The sequence below is a fragment of the Pholis gunnellus genome (genome assembly GCF_910591455.1).
Source record: "Pholis gunnellus genome assembly, chromosome: 19".
Taxonomy (NCBI): domain Eukaryota; kingdom Metazoa; phylum Chordata; class Actinopteri; order Perciformes; family Pholidae; genus Pholis; species Pholis gunnellus.
Window position 1 is genome coordinate 11,427,397 of NC_136546.1, and position 24,845 is coordinate 11,452,241.

General features: G+C 44.7%; 3 protein-coding genes across 3 annotated transcripts; all 3 read left to right on the plus strand.

Annotated features, from left to right (window-relative positions):
- Nucleotides 1-1,721: 1,721 nt before the first annotated feature.
- prdm1c (PR domain containing 1c, with ZNF domain) lies at nt 1,722-9,954 on the plus strand (the record flags this gene model as incomplete). The annotated part of the gene is made up of 7 exons (XM_079180441.1): nt 1,722-1,748; nt 3,175-3,429; nt 4,904-5,023; nt 5,962-6,214; nt 7,667-8,670; nt 8,800-8,928; nt 9,235-9,954. 7 exons carry the CDS (start codon nt 1,722-1,724, stop codon nt 9,763-9,765), a joined length of 2,319 nt encoding a protein of 772 aa, XP_079036567.1. The 3' UTR covers nt 9,766-9,954.
- A 970-nt stretch (nt 9,955-10,924) lies between these two features.
- On the plus strand, nt 10,925-15,154 carry xkr5a (XK related 5a; the record flags this gene model as incomplete). The annotated part of the gene is made up of 7 exons (XM_079180827.1): nt 10,925-11,057; nt 11,958-12,141; nt 12,334-12,518; nt 12,616-12,828; nt 13,017-13,186; nt 13,412-13,523; nt 14,205-15,154. 7 exons carry the CDS (start codon nt 10,925-10,927, stop codon nt 15,152-15,154), a joined length of 1,947 nt encoding a protein of 648 aa, XP_079036953.1.
- A 2,022-nt stretch (nt 15,155-17,176) lies between these two features.
- On the plus strand, nt 17,177-24,355 carry tram2 (translocation associated membrane protein 2). Its single transcript, XM_079180595.1, has 11 exons — nt 17,177-17,360; nt 19,083-19,146; nt 19,377-19,486; nt 20,481-20,597; nt 20,737-20,795; nt 21,461-21,545; nt 21,934-22,004; nt 22,267-22,371; nt 22,494-22,637; nt 23,175-23,323; nt 23,546-24,355. Exons 1-11 carry the CDS (start codon nt 17,241-17,243, stop codon nt 23,620-23,622), a joined length of 1,101 nt encoding a protein of 366 aa, XP_079036721.1. The 5' UTR covers nt 17,177-17,240; the 3' UTR covers nt 23,623-24,355.
- Nucleotides 24,356-24,845: the final 490 nt, after the last annotated feature.

Here is a 24,845-nt window from a genome sequence, read left to right on the forward strand (position 1 = left end):
GACAATTCTTAAGGTGGCTGGCGGCCTGCCAAGTTAAATGTTGCCTTTGGAGAAAAGAACCATGGGGGAGCAGACCGGCGTGAAAGCCGGGCTACAGATAAACCTGCAGCATGACACAAGTATCAACACATTCTGGATCTCACCCCCACTGAGCGTTACAGGAGGACAGCTGGACTCAAGTCTCCTGAAAGTGAAAACACGGGAAAAACATTTTTTTTTTCTCCAGTGTGCAGGAGAAAACCCACCCTAACAGTGTGATGACACGGCTTCAGGGTGTCCAAAACGCAGCCGCCAGATTTGAAAAGGAAATCTCGAAAGCATGATATCCCTGATTTTATTTGGTGTATTTGAAAGATGCTCTATAAATAAAGATCTTCTTCTTGTTCTTTATATTTTTTTTCGTATTATTGTTGTTTTAATGATGCAGCAGTTCGCACTTCTGAGTAGCCATTATTTTTTTTATTAGGATACATATTTTTAGGATGTCCTATGATAATCACACACAACAAAGACTTTCTGACTTTCTAGCATATAAGAATTATGCCAAATTACTTGATTTAAGAGTCAGAGTCTGAAGAAAATGACAGAAGACAAAAGTTATTTTTTATTACATCCTTTCAAGGCAGTAAAACAAACTCTCACAGTGTCCTAATATTCTACCTAATATTAGGTATGGGGCTGATTTGATTACATCACCGTGTGCTCTATGACATTGTGATGTTTTATCAACCAAACAATGAATTGAGATTGTTCTTCTTTTTTTAAAGTGACGTGATATATTCCTTTTTGTGGCAGATTACACATTCCAAAACTAATACGCATCCGTTTGTACCTTGTAAGACTCTCTGGAGATCAACATGAGCAAGTATCTGTATCAGTGAGTCAAACAGGCAACACTGACACATAAAGTGGACATATTTCAGTCTGCAGCTGTTGCTGTGATCTAATTGAGCTTTTTTCATGCACTGCGTTAGTTGTGAAGATCAAGACGTGTTACTTCAGGAACTGTCTTCTATGTGGTTAGTGGTGTGAATATGGCGTGCTGCGTTTAAAACCTGCGCAAACAAGATCTCCGACGGCAAAGTAAAAGCTTGAACTGAATTGAGCAGAATTATCTTTGATTTGAAAGATAAAAAACTTTCGAAACCTTGCCTCGCACTACACAAAGCACCAAAATGACCTCATCTCCTCTGTGCTGCGTCCTTGACTTCCGAACACAACGCAGATTATGCCTTCTTCTCACCCAGAGATGGAGTGGGTGACTGTCAGAAAATGAAGATGTATTTGTCTGATCCGGACATAGCTGTGTGACAGCCCCCCCCCCCCCCCCCCCCCCCCCCGGAGAAAGCCTAACGCCCCGGGGCAAGAGAGTGACACACACGCAAAACACCCTCCAAGGAGGAGTCATGGGGCAGAGGGGAGGAGGGGGAGGGAGAGCAAGAGGAAAAGGGAGTGTATCTCTCTCTCTCTCTCTCTCTCTCTCTCTATCAGTGTCTCAAGCACACACCTTCCCTCCTCCCATGCAAGAAGCAAGAGGAAGAGTCAAACACTTGAGTGTTCAGTTGCGCGGCCAGTCACACGCAGGTACACAGGATACTGAGGTCGGGTGAGAGACTACAAGAGAGACAGAGAGAGAGAGACGGGGAGACAAGAGACAGAGGACAGCCACTGGTTGCTCATAGACACTCAAGCTTTCAAGGAGGGCACTGACAGCCTGCCTTATGTGTGGCTCCTCTCAAGGCTTCACAGTAAGTATATGCATCACTCTCACAATCATCTTATTGATACTTATAGATCTTGTTCTTATGATTCTATATTATTCACCGGTATGAAATATTACGACACTGTCCCGTAGAACATCATGTGAGAGTAAGGTGAAGAGTGCTTTCGAGAGTCAACCTGTTGCATGTTGTCCAGCGAGCTGTACACAGCTGTGAGAGTTGACTCATGTCTTGATTTTCAGAATATATTTTCTGCTGTGTCACTGGGTTTGATGGTTTCGGAGTGAGCTGTCACACTTGTGACAGTCATTCCGAGTCAGCTGTGGTGACCTGCAGTTCAGAAGAAAATAGGGGGAAACGTCGTCCATAAATCTCATCTCTCTGCACTTTTATCTGCATTCCTTTTTTGAAGAGATATTTTGAAGCATATGTGCCACTATTGAACATATACGTCAGATGTGAGTTTTGATTAATTAACGAAACCCTTTTTTTAAATATCAAAAGGGGAATGTCTTTCCATTAGGGCAGGCTAACGGCTAAAAATGTGTTTAAACGTAATTGTCTGAACACATCTTTACACCCAGTTTCCACTTAAGGTTATGTCTTGAGTTTGGTCTTACTTCAGGATGTCACATGAGCGCTTACCAAAATATAAGCAACACACAAACCTTATCTATCACTATCTCAGAGGCAGACTGATGAGCCTGAAGAAGGAAGTTGTGAGAGGGCGCACATTAGCACTGTCTTTTAATCACAAGACTTACATCTTCTTCTCTTTCACTATTTCACCATTATCATCCCATCAGTCGGGATACTGTGCCTTTGTCAGAGATGGCTGACAACAATCTTCCTAAGAAGGGGGAGGGGGGAGGGGGGGGGGGGGGGTAGACAGTGAGGAACAGACAGAAAGAAAGAGAAAGAGACTTTATACCTGGCTGAGAGCCAAGTCCCAGTTCAGAGGAAGTCTGGTCGATTCACTGGGAGTGCTGATTTCCTTGTGAAAGTGGTCCTGCTCCGGGGCTGACGTGCACAGGAACCTCCCTTATAGCCCCGGGGTTGTGATTTGGAGAGAGGATGTATGGGACAGCGGGGGCAATGGGGCAGCAAGCACGAAGGTTCCACTTTGAAGTTTGTTTGTCCGGTAGTAGTGGCTGATGGGAAAGGAAGATTCTCCGCCACCTCCCTAACATCCCAGACTATGCCCCTGCCTCCTCTGTGTCACATCTCACTCTGAGATCTAATTTTAGCTCCATTCAAATGTTCACTTCCCTTGGTACTGCAGCTATTGTTTGTTTGGTCTGTGTTTTTTTCCCTTATATTGTGACATAAAAGGAAAAGTTAAAAGGTGTCTTTGGTCAACAATTAGATCATCTGCTTGGGTTTCTTTTTAGATCTGGAATGACAGACATTTGACAACACGTTTCCCTACTTTATGTCCCTATCTGTTCTGCAGGCCTCCTCTCAGTGCTCCAAAGCCATGTTAACCTCAGAAAGCTCACCGCAAAGCACAGGGTCACCGCAGCACGCGATGCCCGGGACACAGGATGCAGACACGAAATCATGGAGCGAGGACACATTTGAGGAGAAGTGCACTTACATCGTGAAGGACCAACTTCTGGAGGAAGCGCCCCAAAACAACGGGAAGACACGAGCCGAGAGATCCTTGCCCAGAAACCTGGCCCTGAAACGTTGCCACAGCTCCGCAGAGGTACGCAGCAAAGCACATCTTCCTTGTCTCTGTGTTGTTCAAAGTGGAGTTTAAAAGAGTTCTTACAAAACCCATCGCAGGAAAAATAATCCCAATACATCTAAAGTGGTATGTAAGCATGTACTGCAGTTGTTTATGTTTTGTGTAACTACCGACTCCTTGCGTCACTCCAACATCCTTCCATCCACTCATCCATCCTCAGGCGGGAAGTACTTGACATGTTGTTGTCTAATTTCAGCCTTTCCTCACTGCTATGAATGCGTTGAGGCAAAGACAGAAAAAGGCAAGCCCCTGAGCGCACAGCCTGAGGTCGCTATGATTAGTAACTACTTCAGATTCCCAACCCTTTGTCCCAGCACACAAATACACCGTAAAGCAGGGCACCAGCACCGGGACCCCCCCCCCCCCCCCTTACAGATAGCACTATAAACTTCTTCCGGGATAAGTGGGTGGCAGTTACAGGGATTTAAAGTGGAGGATAGTTTATGTTTAACTGGATGGACTAGGAAATTGCAGATAGCATGGTAAATGCATGATAAAAGATTAGCCCAGTGGGCTATCCATGAAAAGGAAACATTAGGTTTTTACTCACACAGGATTAAGATTGAGCCTCTGTAAATGAAAAATGATTGTTCGGCGAGATCAGAGGAAGTAGCCTAGGCGTCTGAAGCAAAATACCTGTAGCACCACTTTGACCTTCTAATGAGGTCTGTCTGGAGTCAGGTTGACACCAAAGAGCAGGATACGTTACAGTAATCTGTGACACAAGGGCACCTCAAACGGAGCAGTTTGACAAAGCGGGGGTAAAACTAGCTGGAGAGACTGGAGGTGAACTAAGCATGTAGTGGTTGATCCAGCTGCATACGCCATGCCAGTATTGCTCCGAGATGAAAGAGAGACTACATTACCATACCTTTAGGGGATTTGAACCCGGAGCTCAAAGTGCAGTTGACTGGTCGGGGTGTGCCCATGACACATTATCCTCTCTCACACATCCTAGAGGCTTGACACAGAGGGGTGAGTTTCACACCTGGAGGTAGTAGAACAAGAGGTGGTGGTGAAATTTGAATAGTGTAGAGAAACTAAAGATAACGTGGGCGATTGGCTTATGAAATATTCAGCATGTGAAGCAACGGACACGTTCTGTCACAGTCGAGCAAAATTCTGGTTTTTTTTTTCTCTGGGTAAGATTTGTCATGACAGCCAATATATAACAATGACAACTCATTTCTTGGTTGCTTATTTCCTTTTTCTGGAGATTTTAATTTGCCAGTGAATTGGCTTGATCCTTTTTGTTTATCATTAAGAAACCAGCAAAGGGGTGGAGAGTCAGACAAGAAGGACCGTATTCCCAAGAATCTCATCCCTCTAATTATGTTTTTTTCAGCTCAGAGTGCGTCCGGTTGCTCGCTCAGGCCTCCAATTTGTTAGCCACTCTGTTGTTTGATGATTTCATGCCCTCCTTGTTGAACAGGTGCTTGGGGTCACCAGTAAGGAGCTGATTCCGAAGGGAACACGTTTCGGCCCTCTGGTGGGGGAAAGCTACACCAACGAAACGCTGCTGAAAGACGCTGACAGGAAGTACTTTTGGAGGGTAAGTGAGCTGCATGTGAATCTCAAATTTGTCTAGGTTTGTGTTCAACATCCTGTATCTCCATCTTGGGACGCTGCTGTTGCTGTGGCGTGGCACGAGTTAGCAGTTGTGGTCAACGTCTGACATCCTGTGAAAGTATAACTCGGCCAGCCAATGCTTTGGTACCTTTAAACGCTGCTGGATCAGATGGGTTTAAAATGTGCATGCACTGTGATGGGTGTTTGCCAGTTCCCTGCATGGTTGCCTGAGGTCACACACACACACACACACACACACACACAGCTGTTTGGTTTCAGTGACGCAGCGGTTCTCCTCTTTCTCCGCTTTCTCTCGGCAGCGGTATCGCTGCCAGTAAATACATACATATGTCCGCACTTCTTCAGACTCATAAACTCTCACACTGACTAAGCAAGGAAGTGGCTTTGAGCCTGAGAACAGTTACAAATCATCAAAACAGGGACATCTTCCATTACACACAAGCGCCTGTGTAATTCTACAGTTTAGAGTCAGCAACCCATGAAATCATGCCACCCCAACCAAAACCTGCAACAGACAAAACACAGACCAATGTGTTAACATTACAGCCATGACTCAAGTGACAGCACGGCTTCAAAGAGCAGAGAGCATAAAGAACAATTGTGTAGGCCTATAGAAATGTCATCGATACGTCACCACAAAGGCGATAGGTGAGAGTCGTAGTGAGCGAGATAGCAATACCCAATACAATCCAGTCATACGGTGAAATACTAATTCCGAGCTGCTTTTTTTAACTCTAGATGACTTGTGTGCAGCAAACACATGCAACATCAATATCTCAGCAGCAGCATCTCAGTATTTACCATAACGGCATCAGGAAACCAGTGACATCATGGTTTCAGATTCAGAGCATGTCATCATTAACCGACTTATCTCTCGACTTGTTATATGTCACACTATAGGTCTTCTCGGAGGGGTATTTACACCACATCCTGGATGGTTTGAACGAGGAGAGGAGCAACTGGATGCGTTACGTCAACCCAGCCTGTTCTGTGGAGGAGCAGAACCTGATTGCCTGCCAGAGCGGTTTGGAGATCTACTTCTACACGATCAAACCACTTCAGCTGGGCCAGGAGCTCCTGGTGTGGTACTGCCCTGAATTTGCACAACGCTGCAGCTACCCTCCACTGGGCCAGCTGGCTATTGACAATATTGGTAAGTGTGTGAGTCGGAGAAAAATGTATTTCTTATCTTAGGACATGAGTGCGAGGACTGAGTGTTTCTGGACACCTTAAGTTAACAAGAACCCTTCCTGTGCCCAAGCTTTGAGACACATTTGTTATTGTGGAGTAAGGCTCCCAATCAAAGCGCAGACCGACTGACACACTCTTTGTTTGTCCCGCCCATGGCCCTTTTGTTAAAGCAGGACACACAAAGGAGGAGAGTGGAGTCCTGAAAGCAAAGATGATCTGTCTCTAGGTATAGCCACAGTACCTGTGAAAGATGAGACTGATTTCAGGACTTTAGGCTATGTTTCAGTTTCCCTTTTTTAACTCCACATAGAAACACAGCTGGCAGCTCCTTGGCACACAAAGCTTGTGGCTTTCATTCACCAACACAAAGAGTGCACATGCTAGCAGAGAGGCCGCATGCACACACCAAAATACTCATTTACACGCTCACACACAAGAGGCTGCCTGAGGCGCTGACAGTATTCTGGCACGACTCCTCTTATTTATTTGGCTCTTAAGGAGGAAGAGAAGTAGGAACCGCTCCAGTGACTACTTGAACTTCCTGACAAGACGACCTGCTGACAGATTGATATCTCACTGAGTGTCGGCTGTTTGTTTGCAGAGAGGCTGGCCTCTCAGGAGAGGGGGAAGGGGAACACGGGGTAGCACACAGTAGATAAGGGTTGCTCTGTGTTTTTGTGGGTTGACGTCAACTGTGTCCAGGAGTAGGTGAAATGTGCATGCATACGTTTCTCAGCTTGCGTCTTTCGACAACGCCGGAGTTAGTCAGTGAAGCATCTCGCTTTGTGACTTCGTGGGTAGAGAGTGTGTGGGGGGGGGGGGGGGGGGGGGATTGCGCAGATGAAATACAGGTTTGGATCCAGATTTCATAAAGTTGACCTGTGTGTAGACTTAAGTTAAAAATAAATATTATTCATAGGTCAATGGTTGATGGCTATATTTTTCACACCACAAGCATCTCTTAGATTTATTTATATCTGGGTGAAATATTTGCTTCATCAGTCACTTTCACATAAAACGTAGTTTCTTATCCTGTGTATCCCGTCCTGCGAAACTCCTGGCCAGCACTCTAATACAAATACCATACACTAACTCCATGCTATCTGTATCCTGATCAGACGCCTATTGTTTCACATATGGTGTCCACTTTCATAGAGTGTCAGGGCAAGTCTGTGAGACGGTGCACACACACACACACCTTATCAAACACACACACAGGATAAGGCTTTGGAGTAGGGCGGGAACCAACGAAAATGAAGATAAACAGTGATTTTAACAAGCAGCTTGTGTGCATGATCCCGTTAATGTCATGGGTGTATGTGTCACTCAAAAGAATGATGATACTGTTACCGAATGTCTAAAAATGATTTTTCACGTGTTTCTGATGTCATTTCCCTTTTTATTTGTCCCACAGAAGAGAGTCAAGCACAGGCGAAGACAACAGGGAAACGAGGACACAGCGTCTCTGAAATCCTCCGAGACGAGCCCTCCAAATCCCTGACTACCTGCCCCAGGCGTCTGGATAGTCCCTCGTCTCAGACCAACCACTCAGCAGTTTTTCCCCTGTGTCCCCGTGTTGCGTACCCATTCCAGCCCCAGTCAGAATCCATACATGGCCATAGATATGCAACTCTACCACCTCTGCCATCCTGCAGCCCTCCAACTGACAGAAGACCAGCTCGAAGTGGTCCGGTTCCCTCCAGTTTGCACTTCACCGTACAGCACAGTCGAGGCCCTGTTATAGCCAAACCGTACCAAGAGCCTGCTGTGCATGATCGAGTTCATCCTGCTCTGAGGTATTCTCCCTATCTGCTGCCTCACTACTCACTGGGCCTTAACAGCGGTCTACCTCACTCATACCCGTACTACAGAGATCGACTGAAACCTCACTTAACACTCTCATCTCATGTACTGCCCTTTGATGGTTATGCGCACTTCCTTCATCCTCTCGCCAACAGACACAAAGACATGACACTTGCACTATCCAACACCAAACAAGACCTCATTCTTTCACCAACCAGTGAGCACAGAGACAACAAGGACCTCATATCCGAAAGGACAAACTACCTCAGGTTCCCCTCAGATCACCTCAGAGATTTCAAACACTCTCCTCCCAGCCATGTCCACGCAGACCTCACAATACCTGCCACATCCAGTGCCTCATCAGTGGCCCCCTCAATCCGCAGAGCACTGCCCTCTCTTTCGCCTTTGGCCGCCTTTTCAGACTGCCTCCCTTCCAAGCCCAGCTCTGCCACTGAGAGCAATACTGAGGATGCAATGGACCTCAGGAAGATCAGACGAGGTGGGCAGATTGTCGGCTACAAGACCTTGTCTTACCCCCTCACCAGGCAGAATGGAAAGATCCGGTATGAGTGCAACATATGTGGAAAGGTCTTTGGGCAGCTGTCCAACCTTAAGGTAAGCTCCTCTTCATTATATTAGTTTAAAAAGGATAGAAAAATGCCTGAATACGGTGGCTGTGAGAATTTTCGAATTTACCAGCCACCATGGTTTCTTGAGTACTAATCTCTGACATGCAATCCTCAGGTCCATCTGCGGGTGCACAGTGGAGAGCGTCCCTTCAGGTGTCAGACCTGCAGTAAGACCTTCACTCAGCTGGCCCACCTGCAGAAACACCACCTGGTTCACACTGGAGAGAAGCCCCATGAATGCAAGGTATAACTATATCTTAAATTAAAGATGTTCGACATTTTGGGAAAGGTTTATTCCACTCTAACTCTAAGTATGTGTGGTTGGAGCCAGCAGTCACTTAGATTAGCATAATGACAAGAAACATGGAGAAACAGCTTGTCGGAAGATTACAAAGTCTGCCTACCTGAACCTCTAAAGCTCACTAATTAACATGTTGTAGATTGTTTGTTCAATCCATACAACATTTGAAGTATAAAATAGGAAATTCACCGTTTTACAGTGGGATATGTGTTTCTAAAGCATATTCTCCTTGGCTGTGTTTTGACACAGGTGTGCCATAAGCGGTTCAGTAGCACCAGTAACTTGAAGACCCACCAGCGGCTACACTCAGGTGAGAGGCCTTACCAGTGCAAGCTCTGCCCCGCCCGCTTTACTCAATACGTCCACCTCAAGCTCCACAAACGCCTCCACACTGGAGAACGACCTCACAGGTGCCCTTGCTGTCCCTGTGCCTATCTCCACTACTGCAGCCTGCGGGTGCACCTCCAAGGCTTCTGTCCTCTCTCCCCCTCGGCCTCCCGCAGACACTCGCCGGAGGAGCTGCACCAGGTCAATGCAGAGCTTGAAAGGTTTGACGTGAGCGAGGCGGCAGAGCAGCTCGAGGCCATGGCTGCAGAGGCCGACATGGACAAGGGGGATGTAATTGACCTAATAAAGAAGATGGAGACTCATACCTCTGGCGAACAAGGGGAGACTGAGCTGACCAACTACAAATCACCAAAGGAGTGTTCTGCTGATCTGCCTTTACCTCTGCATTCAACCAGCATCAAGCTGGAGTCAGGCTGCACATCAGAGCCCTAAAACAGCCCTGCTAATCCAGCCATATAATCCTTACAGGTCAAGTCAGCAGCTGTCTGTTACTGGCCGATTTGAAGTAAAGCCTTATCTCAATCATGGATTGTTTAGCCCATACTCTACACAGGCTGTAGCATGTGAAGAATCAAGACGTTACCCGCATGGCCTCGGACCCGTGACTTGATTGATTTAATGTATACATCTTTGTTAATTTATTCTGTTGCTAACATTAATCTCAAATGTATAAAAACAGTGATTTGTGACATTTTCTGCATTTATTTTTTTTGTATCTCTGGAACATCTTCATTGAACATGTGCTTTTCCATAAACCAAGTGTGTCATTACGAGTGTTTCTGTTTATATGTGTGTGCGTATTTAAGCCTCCTATTTTAACTATGCCGTGTCAGTGAGCTAAGCTGTGAAGTGGACACAGAAGAAACCTCACTTGTTTGCATGCAACGTACATACTTGCCTTTGTGTGTGTGTAGAGTGTCAATGTGGTGACGTAGATAAACATCCTGTTATGAGCTTTGGGACAGTCACCACCAGTAAGTGTCTACCCTTCACCCTGGAAAAAAAACAAAAAACAACACACAACAAAATGATCTTCACTATCAATAAGATCTTGCTGCTAATTTTGTACATGTACTTCCATATTTTGGTATCAGTATTAATCAGCTGACAGACTACAACCACAAATAGATGACTCTATGTTTATTCTGAGATACAAACACAGATGTTGGATTATTTCTGAACAGCACTCTGATTGTAAAAGAACATTTACCGAATATCTATCTGAGAAAAATGCTTCACAGAAACATACAAATATCATAACACGATGGGGTACAAGGCCTGGCACAGCATGCTCTGTGACTTTCTGCGCAGCGTTCTGTTGAATGTTCAAAGTGTGGATGAGACAAATAGATCTCCTATGAAACATTAAGCCTATGTAAGGTGAGCTCTGTCCGGCAACCGTTAACGCTGGTATAGGCTACACCGGTGCCCCTTTAAAACAGCGGAGTGACGTCACATTTTTATTGACGGGGGGGGCAGGAGAAGGCAGGCAGCGGGAGAAGAAGAAGAAGAAGAGAGCGGATGTACCCAGCGGGTGAAGGATGTCCAGGACAATGCCACCGGTGTATTCACTCTCCCACCTGTCCGCATCATGATGAGCGCTGCTGGGGCGGTCGCCCGCAGAATGCCGTCGGCGGCCCGGCGGAGCGGATGCTGGATAGCATGCTGCCAGGCGGCTCTGCTCGGCGCGTCGGCGCTGGTTATCGTGGCCGAACGGACCGCTCGTAAGTGGGCATAGAATTCCCCGCGCTCGCGGTCTGCTCGATTTGCATGGTGCGAGCTGAAATTGAATATGAAAACAGTGGAGGGGTGGGGGGGGGCGGCTGTGTGTCTTTGTGTGGAGAATGTTCCCTTGGCTTTAATGAATGAAAAAAACGTGTCGCTCAGCCATTGAGCAGCCGTAGTTCAGGTTAGAAACGCTGGCAGTTGGCAAACCTAGCTTCTTCTTTTTAATGCACAGCTATGTAACATTGGCATTGCCTAATGTTAGCCAAGCTAGGTCCCCGGGACCTCCAGGGGTCATTCAGCAGGGTCACCGAGCCGCAGTAAAGGCTTGTCCTTGATACATAGGAATAATGCTCACCTCCAAAAACATATTATTAAATACCTTATTATTACTTGTGTTATTACTATGAATACTAAAGTTCAATTCATGCACTTCTGGAGTCTGTACTGAACACACTGTGCAAAGACTGTCAGGTGTGACGATTCCCTGACTCAGCAGATCAATGGAGCAAGGGCAGGACACCAGAGAGAGACGAGGTGACTGGATGTGTGCTAAGTGTGACTTTGCCTCCAGCAGGTATACCATCCCAACAAGATTAATGCTGCTGCTTTGACTGGAGTCAGGTGTGACACTGAATAATCAGACGTTAAATATATCAATATGTTATGTTCACAGTAGGACTCTGCTGTCTTTGCTCCTGCAGCTCTTAAACAAATCCTCACATGAGACACATGCTGGGCTTCATGTGTTTCATTTAAAAACTGCATGACCTTATGATATGATAGGCTGCACCTAATCATATGAATCCTTAACATACAGATCTGACTTGAGATAGAAACACATTTACTATTAATACCAACTTGCATTTGTGTATCTGTTTTCTGTGTACGTGTGTTAGTGATCTACTGTATTGGGTTTTACCTTTGGAACGAGGAGACGCAGTGGGCGGGCCTCACTCTCGGCCTTTTTCTACCGGGAACAGCGGTTCAGCTGCTCAGTATGAAATGGTACTACGACGACGGGGATGACAGGCGGTGCTACCTCTCCGTCATACACATACTGCACTTGGGCATCTTCAAACGGTAAGCTCTTTGCAACTCCAGATGTTGCATTACAAAATACAGCATCATTTGCATATATTAGAATATGTTGTCCATCGCAGGAAACAAAGCTATCAAGCAGACCGAAAAAAAACACTTGTGATATAAATAGTTGAAACCTTTTAACAGGAGGTTACTGTGTATCACTGTGTCTCTGTCTCCATCTTCTGGCAGATTATGGGACTGCATGAGGTCCGTGCCGCGCATGCAGGGTTCAGTAGCCGAGCTCGGAGCTGCTGTCATGCAGCAGGCAGATGTTGCTGCTCTTTGGTTGCTGGAGGCCCTCGTCCTCACGCTGCCCCAGAGCCTCCTGCAGGCATACGTTGTGGTGTCCACCGACGTGGGCATCATGTCCCCAGGTGAACTGATAGTCGTGTAGTAGACAGTGTCTGAATAAGAGATGGAAGTATTTTTTCATACTTTCTCCTTCTGTGTTGTTTTTTTTTTAACCCTCAGTGGCCTATTGCTGTGGTCTGTGTGTGCTGTCTATTTCCTGGGCCCTGGTGCTGTACAGCAGAGCCTGCTGTCTGATACGACCGGGCCACCTGGCCATGCCTCCGGCGGCCCTGCTGTGCCAGCTGGTGTGGAGGGCGGGCATGCTCGGTGCCAGGGTGACTTGCCTCATGTTCTTCGCCAGGGTCTTTAACTGGTGGGTCTGTGGAGTCGCAGGTGAGCAGCAGGCTTCATGGCGCTTTTTTGTGTAGCAAAAGTCTTACTTAAGGACTCAAGTGATGTAATTGCCCTCAGAATGATGCAGCATGTCCTGTTAAAGCCTCTCCGCATCAGTTTGATACGCTGCATTCGGAATTCCCAATCGCGCTTGTATCTCCACGTCTTATTTATGCGTTGACCTCCAGGTTTCCACTGGCTCACGGCCTCCTTCTGGCTGGTATCGCAGCAGCCCGACATCTGCACCGGCCCCTGGTGTTGGCGTGCCTTTAACGGCGTTATGGGGCTGGTCCACGTCTTCCTCTTCCTCAACGTCAAAGACGGGCCCTCGCGCTTTCGCATGGCCAGCTTTTATACAGTAAGACCTGCCTTTTCACCGCGTTTGATTCTGGTGCCGTTTTACAATGTGTTGTTTTGTATTCCAAACACAGCACTGCCTCAATGACTTGTACACAGGGCAGCGGCACACACACACACACAGGCAGATAGTTTGCCTTGTCATCCTCACCTCTGCGTGCTTGGCTTACAATGACGTAAAGCTGTCCGAGATGACTGATGGTGTGACCTTCTCTCCTCCCTTCAGTTCATGCTGGTCGAGAACGCCACTCTGCTGCTGGCCGCCTCCGACTTCCTCAGCGAAGCATCTTGGGACAGCGTGACCCTTCCCGCCACTGTGCTGTGCAGCTTTCTCCTCGGTGAGTCACTCTCGCTACCTTCCCTCCCCGTGTTACGCAACAGATTTCTCTCAGATGTTTTGGTGTTTAATGCCTCTTAATCGTTTCCGTGGTATCTGAGTAATACTACCCCTATGGTTATTCAAATCGATTAAAGGTGATTCTAAGTGGGAAAACACCGATGTGTGACGGTGTGACATTTTTCACAGTACGATTACCATCTCGGAAAATATCACAGTACAACAGTGTAACACTATTATCCTCGTCTTCGCCAGGAAAATCATGTGATTGCTTGTGTGTGTGTGTGTGTGTGTGTGTGTGTGTGTGTGTGTGTGTGTGTGTGTGTGTGTGTGTGCGTGTGTACGTGTGTGATTATGCCTTTAACTAACACACACACACACACTCACTTATGTCAGTTTATGTACGTAAGCAAATGTACACTGTAGTAGAATAACAGTCAATTTTATTACTACTATATACCGTGATACTGGTATACCGTTGCAACCCGTTACTGGTTAAATAACAACAAGAGTAAATAACATTATATAGTATGCTGCAAATTTACCACCTTAACAAAGATATTAGATGCAAGATATGCGGGATATTCTGCCTTTTCAGTAACCTGTGATCTGAATATGACCGTAAATAAACAGTACAACTGAGTGTACTAAAATCAACTTTTTCTTGCTCCCTGTTTCCTAGGCGCTACCTCTCTTGTCCTATACTACAGGTTCCTCCACCCCAAGTCAACAGAGATCTCCCAGGGTACCAACCACAACCACATGGGCAGCACGTGTATAGAACGAGGGGAGTCCTCTTTCTCTCTCGGGGACAAAAGCCTGCCGGCTGCCTCCATTCAAAACCACGGCAGCTTCTCCCTCTCAGGTGTGGCTGGTTCTCTGCTGGAGCACCCGGGAACCTGTGGGGGCCGGGTCAACAGCTCCTGTCCCTGCTACCACCACCACTGGCTCCTAATCCGGCTGGCTCTGAAAACAGGAGACCTGGGGAAGATCAATAGAGCGTACGGGGCCGGCGGGGCGGCAGCCATACTGGATATGGAGGAGTACAACCAAGAGTTTAAGAGCAACGAGGGCATGACTATCACAGCCGGAGGCAGCTGCGAGGGGGTCTCCACTTCTGAGTCTCAGGGGAAAGGCCTGGCACCTCTCTCCGACTGCAAAGACGAGTTCCAGAGCGTGAGCGAGCCCACGTCGACCGAAAACCCCGAAGAAGAGGACGACAGTCTGGAGATGGAGAGCCCGATGGAGTCGCCCACATCGGATTTCAAACGGAGCTCACCAGAGGGGAAGTCTGTGTTTGGAGACAGCCCAGAGCCGTACTTCTGTCCCACAGAGTCAAGTTCAACCTTGTATTTCAGCGCTGACCCTCAGTCCCCCAGCAGCGCCAGTAACCCCCGTTTGGACCGGGACACAGGGGGTCTGGAACAAGGGGTGCGCCTCAAGTCAATCCCCAGCGATCCGGCCCTTCACAGAGATATTCGCGGGCTCATGGGCCGGGTGGGGCCACGCTGCACTTCCACTCCTAAATTGGACTCCGGAGTGCTGGACTCCCCGTTGCCTACAGTCCCTCACCTCACGGGTCCCAGGAGGCAGCTTATAATGTCACGGAGAGACGACGACGATAACTTCTAGGTTTCTAAAGACAGAATCAGGGAAAGAGTACACCAGCTTTTTTTTTTTTTTTTGGGGACGGCTGCTTTTTCCATCTGCTCAGTACCGGAGGATGCGGACGCTGGCAGAAAGTTCACCTCTCTGTGTCAATATATTTAGTGCACTGTGGGGCACAGTGTTTTGGTATAATGCTAAACTGGCCTTTGCTCTTCTATCAAATCACAAACTATTTTTTTAAAAGCGTTGCTTTTCCCAGATCGCTGGACACGCCGAGTTGAAAACGTCAGCAATGTTTTCACCAGACGTCACGAAGGTAATTAAAGAGCTGATTGGTCAAACGGGTGGTACGCGGAGCTCAGACACACCTTCTACCTGATGAAGCGTTTTCTATTCTTTTGGTAGCAATTAACTTAAGCCTCAAGAATTATACTGTGCAACAAAGTGAACACTGTTTCTGCCAGATTGTAACCACGTACTGAGGAAGTAGCCATGAGTTGTATCAATAAAACGTCATTAGAAGTGTGCAGCTGTTTTAAGATCTTATATTACGTACCGAAACTGCTGTTACTCATGTTAATAATTGCCAGCAGTTAATGCGAACAGAGAAACTATTCCTGAATCTAAAGGGGGCAGGAGTGTCTCCACCTCTGAATCGTCACCATCTCAGCGTAAAGCCGGAGCTTCGTTGGCTTCTTAAAAGCACAAGTATCTTCTGTACCATATGTCTATTGCTGTGATTTGTTGTTATTGTTGCCATGTAAAGAAACAGATCCCCGGTCCCCTCAGAGAATGAGAAACTGTATTTTTCGTATAATCACTCATGTCGACTGGCATTGCTTTGAGCAGGGCTAGTGTGTCCACCTGGTAAAAAAAAAACTGTGTTTGATGTTTTATCTTTATTTACATGTTGACCATGTAATTGCTAAAATGTCGTTTGAATTTACATTATGTCGGGGGAAAAAAAATGTCTCAGGCGCTGACTTTAAAAGCTTTCAAATGTGTAATGTGTAACAACATGAAAATATGCTAATGAGGTGCTTGTAGTGTACTTTTTGTATGTACTCTTGATGCTATTTCTAGGGCACACGTGTATGTTTTGCTCATTCCTGCTCTTGTCAAAGGGATGAAATCCACAAACAAAGCAGTGAGATGATGCTGGCTTTTCTCTTGCAGGTGACTGCCTGTTTGAAATTTTGAAATGTGAAGTGAAAGGCCACTGGTGGCTTTAAATAAGCAATAAATAACCATCGTATTGGGGTGACTGGAGGACAAGTGTTTGTAATCATTTAAATATTGTTGTTTTTTTTGTCGTGAGTTGAATTGTTTTTGAGCATTTAGGATGTGAACTGCTCTGTGACCACCAGCGGTTGACGAAGTATTCAGATGTTTTACTTCAGTAAAATCAGCAAATCTACAGTGTACAAGTACTCTGTTACAAGTAAAGGTCCTCGTTCAAAATCTTACTTAAGTAGCACCAGCATATACTTTAAGTACCAGAAGTAAAAGTACTCATTATGGCCCATTTCAGAATAATGTATATCACAGTTTGAGATTATAATTAGTGATGCATAAATGTAAACATTACTTTGATGTTGCAGCTGGTACAAATGAAGCTAATTTCAATGACTTAATATATTTCTGGGGAGCCTAATCTATAATAAATCATGAGTTGATTGAATTATTAGTTGATATCTAATTTGTATTAATGATCTAGACCTGTAAAGTGACTAAAGCTATCAAATAAATGTAGTGGGGTCAATATTTGCCTATGAAAATGCGGTGGAGTAATTATAAAGTAGCGTAAATGGAAAACATTACATAAATAGTTAAGTGCAAGTACCTAAAAATAGTACTTTATTACGCACATTGCTTGAGTAACTATACTTACTTCTCACCCCCGATGGCCGCTCAGGTTGAAACGGCCTTTTGTCATCAGAGACTGTACTTATTGTGTAAATGGTAGACGGCCTCAAGGAAGGTATGTGTGGCACGCGCCCTTTAAGAGGTCGCGCATGCGTAAATCAGTGAGAAAGTTAACTCCTGAACTTCGTAGTCAGAAAGAAAATTGAGATTTATAAAATAGCAGGGAAAACAGCATTGAGCTGACATGGCATTCCGCCGAAGAAACAAGAGTTACCCTTTCTTCAGCCAGGAGTTCTTAATTCAAAACCATGCCGACATCGTCTTCAGTTTGGTGATTTTCGTTTTGATTGGATTGATGTTTGAGGTGAGATGAACTCAGATTCTCCTTCTTCCCTCGTCTCTCTCAGCTGTTTTAAGACGGAGAGCCTGCTGCACACGCAAAGGTGTTGTCTTTGGTGCGAAGCGGAAACTTATTCGGTTGAAATGGTCTTTTGCTTTGTTAGAAAACTTCTTGTTTGACTGCATCTTCGCTTTCTATCAGTGGAATCAGTTCCGCGGATATGGTGGCTGCTTGCTGCAGTTTTTTCTTCTTCTTTTTTTTTTTTTACGAGTTTTATGAACAGTGAACGTTGCTCTATTCAAAGTAGCAACGTAAGATTTAAAACGCATCCACACAGTAGCGGCTGTAAACAACAGGGTATAAACTGCAACTTTACACGTTTATTGCTACTTAAACTGTGATATGTTCAAAGTTGTCGGTATTTTGCCTTTTACTACTTAAAAGTTTATTTGAAAAAGAGTTTAATAAACCGGGATACAACTGAAAACTCTGATGGCATAGCCATACGAGTCTCCTCATATAGTACACAGTGTATTTTATTCGTTTCCTGAAGTGTACGTTTTACCCTTTTGGTTCCAGTTTCCAGCAAAAACAGAGACCGCTGCAACGTTTTGAGTCTGAGAATTGTCATTTAGCACAGGGAGTCCTGCTCAGACAGCAAGTACAGCATTTATCAGCATTCAAATTAAAAGCGTCGCTGTTGCTTGGAATGTGATTCAGCAGACGTCCGACGGCGAGTGCTTTTATTTCTAAAAGCGTAGCCGGAAGTGGTATGACTTTTCTTCGCGAGCTTGTCGGTGATAGTTAAGTGCCACGTCTCAATCTTTGCGCCGTGGCTGCTGGCTCTGAGGACCGCGTTGACCTGAAGGGGTTTCACGTTGACATGCAGTGACTTTATTAATGAGGTTGTCTTGAAAGCTATTAGCTTCTGCTACGTGCTATCAAACGGACTCCTAAAGGATGACTCTTTAATCACTGTGTACCAAGTCCTACCTACCAAAAAAAGGGATGGTTTTACACAAACTGTTATCAAAGTCCCCAAGGGTGTGAAGATAAATAAATAACATATATAAAGTTGATAAATGGGATAGGAAAGACATCTGAGACACAACATGACATTTCTATGATCGTTAAAACCATTAGTCAATTAGTCAACTGAACAATTTGGACAATTTGAATTGCCTCAATCATTTAATAAGCAAAATATGCCATATAGAGTAAATGATCTGAGAAAATGTGATGTAGAATAAATGATTATTCAATTAATTGCAAACTAATTGAAGACCAATTTGTCCCCCAAATTGCCTCTTCAGGCCTCCGAAAGTTACTCAGAATAAACTATTTAAAATCTGAAAATCTCCGTTTTGACTGAACTAGTCACAGCTACATAGACCTGTGTGACTATGGGCTGCGGCTACATATCGCTACATTTAAAGTGGTCTTAAGCTAAAAAAGGTTTGGGGAAACTTGCTTGTCATAGAATAATTTAGGAAGCTCTGTTACAATTTTCCACATCCCGAGTCAACAGACTGATTCTTTCAGCTCCCAGTAGGTCACGATGCCACGGGGGAGGATGGCCTGACAATATTATAAACATTATATATCCTGAAAAGCTAGGATTCTCACTCGCTTTCACAAGTACACACACACTCACCTGCCACATACTGTACATACTTTAATGATACCTTGAAGACTGGCCTCTTGATGTTCTATGAAATACTAATTCCCATCTCATCCGATTTCCAGACAACAGCCAAGACGGCCATACTCTTCATTCAGCCTCAGTACAACGTCACCACACTATCACCAGGTACGCAGTTGTGGATTTCTTATTAAATACTAACTTTAATTCACAGTCGATGGCTAATCCTACAGTTCATACGTTTCAGTTCCTGCATATAACGTCATCATGTTACTGCCTTTTGAATTGTGATTTTTAAACTGAGTTTACATAGCTCCAGGATGCTTAACACACCTCTCATTGTAAACATGTTGTGTGTGTGTGTGTGTGTTTGTTTAACCCTTCCTATGTGTGCTTAGAGGGCGAGGTGACGTTTTACCATTACGGATGGAAGGACTCTGCCACCATCCTCTTCTATTTCTTCATCGCCATCATCCTCCATGCAGTAGTGCAGGAGTATCTACTGGATGTAAGTACTCAGTCCCCCAGTGGCATAATGCATCACAAGAGGAGGCATGGTAGACACACAAAGAGGTCCTTCTATACAGTATACAGTCAGAGGGTTAGACATAGAGAAGCACAGCAATGAGTAAATACTAAAAGGAGACCTAAGGCTTTATTTGATCAGACAATCATTTTCTAGGATGTTTCTTGTAAAAAAGGAAAATAGGAAAGAACTGCATTCATTATTAACGTATAAGTGGAAAACGTCATTATCCATATTTGTTGAATCAACACTGCCTTTTATAATTAGCACCAAATTCCAGCTTTAAATTGTTAAATTATTCAGAAATTAGGGATCCTTTAAATGAAATGTTGTGATCAGTGATATCCAATAAATAATAAGGAAAGGAAGAATGTGATTTTATTCCTTTTTTTTTGCAGTCATGAAGCTGAAAAACCCGATGATGTCTTATCCTATTTACCGTTTCCTCAGTAAGAGTATGCTATAGATGAATATATTCAAGTATATGAAGATACATAGTTCACGCGTTTACATCCACATGCACCTAAAAGGACATTTGAAACAGAACCATTTGAAATGTAACATATCAAAGAACGTAAAGAGCAGCAAATTGACAGTTTTTCAGACTAAATTGGACTGACATTGCTCCAGTTCTCTGAGGAATGGAGTTGTGAAGAGAGAGAGAGTAGAATTTAATCCATCTGAAGGTATGAGCCCTTGTGTCATTGTTTAGAAATAGGCCAGCGAGGAGGAATGAGGTTTTATTTTAGCACCATCACCGCGATTTCCAAAGTGTCTTGAAAGGAATACTTCAGAGGAGGGTTTGCAGCGGCAGACACAAATAGTATCTGCTGTTTTTTTTTTTTTCTTTCCTTGTCCTAGTTCTTTTACTGTGACACTTCCTTGTGTGTGACAAATTCAGCTGTCATCAGGTCGCCCCATTGTGACAGGATCCAGTTGCATTCACATGATCTCTTTGTATTGTTTCGTGTTGCAGAAAGTGAACCGGCGTCTCCACCTCTCCAAGAGCAAGAACACCAAGTTTAATGAGTCGGGTCAGCTGTGTGTGTTTCACTTGGTGTCGAGTGTGTGGAGTTTGTACGTCGTCATAACAGTGAGTGAGATTATCCAGCGACTACTTAAGACGTGTCATGGATATAGTGTATTACACACACACACACACACACACACACACACACACACACTAAGGAAAGACGGTATAAAGTGTTCTCGTCTTTGATTTCTTCACACAGGAAGGATATCTCTTTCATCTCAGCAGTCTTTGGGAGAACTATCCCCATGTACACCTCAGGTATGAATGATGTGATACTTGCTCTGTTCGTGATATCTTTTTTTATTAGAAAATATATATATATATAGTTTTAGATGATTGTGTTATTTTATTCTACCCCAGGGCCGGTTATACTATGTGCTATCTACGTTTGATATCAACTCAAATGTTGCAATTTAAAACTAGATTTTGACTCGGCCCTCTGTGAAATCGCTGGAGTTCATATTGTAATGTAATGCTGTATACGACTAAATACTTGCCACACAGTGGATCTCGGGACATTGGGGCCCCAGGTTGTCCGATTTGGTCTGTTGGTAATCCAGCTTTGGTTCTACCGCCTGTAGTTTGTGGCTTATCATCATTTTCTGACATGTACTGCATACACCTCGCAGAGCACAGAGCCAAAACGAACCAGCCACGTTAACATGCGTTTAAGAGTTATGAATAACGAATTGAACACCGTTAAAAACAGGGACATTTCTGCTGGATTACTCAGCTGTGTCTACTCCTAATCAGGTATCTTAAAGGTTTTTAACTTGTTGCATAGTCACGGGAGCCTAATCAAACTAGGAATGTGTCACTGTGGCAGCTGTGTGAATTGTACTGACTCTCTCTCTCTCTCTCTCTCTCTTTCTTGCCCTTTTCCCCTCTTCTCCTACTTCCCTTCTGCCTATCTGTGTTTCCAGGTTTCAGGTGAAGTTTTTCTACCTCACTCAGCTGGCCTACTGGCTCCATGCCTTGCCGGAGCTCTACTTCCAGAAAGTACGCAAGGTCAGTAAGGAGGCCCTGGGAACTGGATGAGTTTTTGGAGTGTGACTAGATAAGCTGTGTGTGTGTGTGCGCACTTGTACATCTATCTTTGTGAGCACCCATTTGACTTTTAGGCCGACAGAGTATAAGGGCATACGAGGACATTTTGGCAGGTCCACTCTCCTTCAAATGGCTACGACTTGGTTTTAAGCTTCCGGTTAGATTTATGTTTCGGTGAGAATAAGAGTTGGGTGTTAGGCATTTAAGTAGTTGTGATGGTGGGAATGCACTATGTCAATGAGTGTCCTCACAAAGACAGAAGTACAGGAATGAGTGTTTGTTTTGCATGTATGCACATTAGACGGAGCGTGACAAAGAACAAAAAGCAATATCATTTGTTTTCTTTCAGGAGGAGATCTCTCGTCAGCTCCAGTACATCTGTCTGTACCTGCTGCACATCGCCGCAGCCTATTCGTTAAAGTAAGCACCCGGCAGGAGGAGCGTTCTTCTTGAGAACCTGCAAATTCAAATGTGGGAGAGTGAGAAAAGGCTGAACAGGAACTTTAGTTTGAGGTTGAAACTCGACGGATTTATCGGCAGCACCAGATTTCACTGCACTGTTCTGCTTTACTGCTACTGATATGTAAATTACTGTACATGGTTTCAGAGCCCTCCATGGATGATTTTCCTCGCTTTAACTTATCTATCGTCTGCTTCTTTCCTCTTTTTCTTTTTTCTTCAGTTTAAGTCGTGTGGGTCTGGTACTCCTCTTCCTCCAGTATGTCTCAGAGCTGGGCTTTCACATCGCCAGACTCTTCTACTTCACCGATGAGAACCATCAGAAAATGTCAGTAACCTCACTGTTTTAGTCTTTTTTTTTAATGTTCAAGCTTTTATTGCTATGACTTGACGTTACAGATTCATTGATATGTTCCTATGAGAAATATTTAAATAGTTTTTGTGCTTCAGGTTTGACATGTGGGCCATCAGCTTTGTGTTTACACGGATGGTCACTTTGACCCTGATGTTCCTGGCTGTTGGCTTTGGTTTGGCTCGTAGTGAGAACCAGGGGCTGGACTGGGAGACGGGCAACTTCAACACTGTACTGATAAGGTAACGACCTATGGCCAACATCTGTGGATACTGAATTATGTTGTTGCACTGCACAACTGTATAGTCAAAAATACACTTGGCGCCCGCGAAAAACCTTAACTTTTAAATGTCTTTATTGGTCTGCAACATAAATTCACAGTAGCTGTAGCCAGGAATTTGACACTGATTGACCAACTATGACATGTTGGTCAATCTATGACATGTTAAAAACATGTCACGCTTAACAATTTGCTGTACTTAGAGTTTACATGACCATTAAGAACTCTATTCAAAGATATCTCTGAATATACAGAGATTTTATTAGTCAATATACTTACTTTGTAACTTATTTTGAGCTATTTATTGCACTTTTACTTCTGTTATTTATAATGAAGTGTGAAAGCAGCACTCGCCTTAAGGACAACATATCTAGCAGATTGAACACAGGCTGCAAACGGGGCAGCTGGACCAAAAAAAAAAAATTTCGTTCCGACCGTACTTTGTGCATTTTCCAAAGCACACAATTGCACTAATCTTCTTTCCTCGGGGCCCCTTCAGGATGACCGTTCTACTGCTGGTATGTTTGACCCAATCTTGGCTACTCTGGAAGTTCATCCGCTTCCAGCTGAGACGCTGGAGGGAGTTCAGACACGAACAGGCTGTCCGCAAGAAGGCTGCCGCGAAACAACCCCTACGGCCGCTGAAGAGTGAGTATAAACACGTTTCATTTTCAACGCTGACGTCGTCGCCTGATAGTTACAGATGGTCAGTCAAAAGCTGTTTCAGACTATCACAACACTCAGGAATGTGACTTCTCCCCCCTCCGTCATTCCCCGCTTTCTTTATTTGTCCCGATGAACGTTGAATGTTTGATATCTGCTACATTAGTAGAGATCCTGACTTCTCACTTTTTTCCCCCCTCCTGCTAGTTGGTCACCATGAAAACGGAGTTCTTAAAGCAGAGAATGGAGCCTCTCCTCGGACCAAAAAACTCAAATCCCCCTAAGACAGCCCACCTACCGGCCTGAGCAGTGACCTTAGCCCTGGCCGAGGTTTCTCAACACCACAACGGGAAAGCTGGCGGCCACCGGCCACCAGGCCTCTTGTTGACTATGTCCTGAGATGTTACACGGACTACAGACTTAGGCTCGAATGCTGGATAATGAAATCAAAGGAAATCCCTTGAGCCCAACAGACATTTACTCTTTTCATCATATCAGTATTTCTTTTTTTTTTTATACATCCACACCGCCTGCTATCCCACGGATAAGGAGCACCATTGTATGCAGAATGATTCAAATGTAAAGTGAACACCGTATGCGGCACACACGTTTCTGGCTGTGTGTCAGTGTTGAATGTGTTGATGCATATCCTCATGCATAAGTACTGTATTGGCTGTAGTGTTGTCTGGTGTCGGCTGTTTTCGGCTCTCATTGAATTGAATTGGCTTTGCTTATTTTCTAGTCTGGTCCATTGTAGCAGAACATTTTTTACTGGTATGGTATGATAACAGCTAACTGTATGCTGGCCTCACCATTATCCCTTCACCATGTCAGGAAAGGGATTTTGGCCAACCATTAGTGGGGTCACCTGGGCAACGCCCAATGAATGACGTCTGTTTAAAATCCGAAATTCATCACTGGGCCAGTTAACAGATAAGCATCAAGTATGTATGTTGGATATAACCGCATGCCATTCCATTTTTTTTTGTTAATTACTTTATTAAATAATGCAATTTTCTGAAATATTGTGACTGAAGTCATTTTTCTACATGTTTCCCTATTTTTGCAGAAATGAAAAATGCTTGCGTTGCCAGTTGGTAAATGGAGATACATGCATTCAGAATGACTTGTGTAATTCTACCATAAAACGGTTAACAGCAGTGTGTTAAGGTGATTCTGTGTTGGGTAGTGCAGTTGGACTCAACCACTGGTGGCACTGATCATGGTGGAATGCTATTGACGGCCTGCTAAACATGTCCATGTTTGGTCTTCCGTTTGTTTTATGTGGACGAGGGAACATCGTCAGATTCCATCAAACAAAATCCATTTTCTGCAGCAGGTCCAGTTGTTTGTTTTGTATGGATCCGAACCTTTCAATCTGCCCAATCCTCCCGAGTTCGAGTCGACTGATTCGTCTGGCGTTGTGACAATTGAGAGCGTTTTTTTCTCATTAAAAAGTGATTGAGCCAATCAAGTGCCACAGGGGTCCGAAACAATTAGTGCCTGT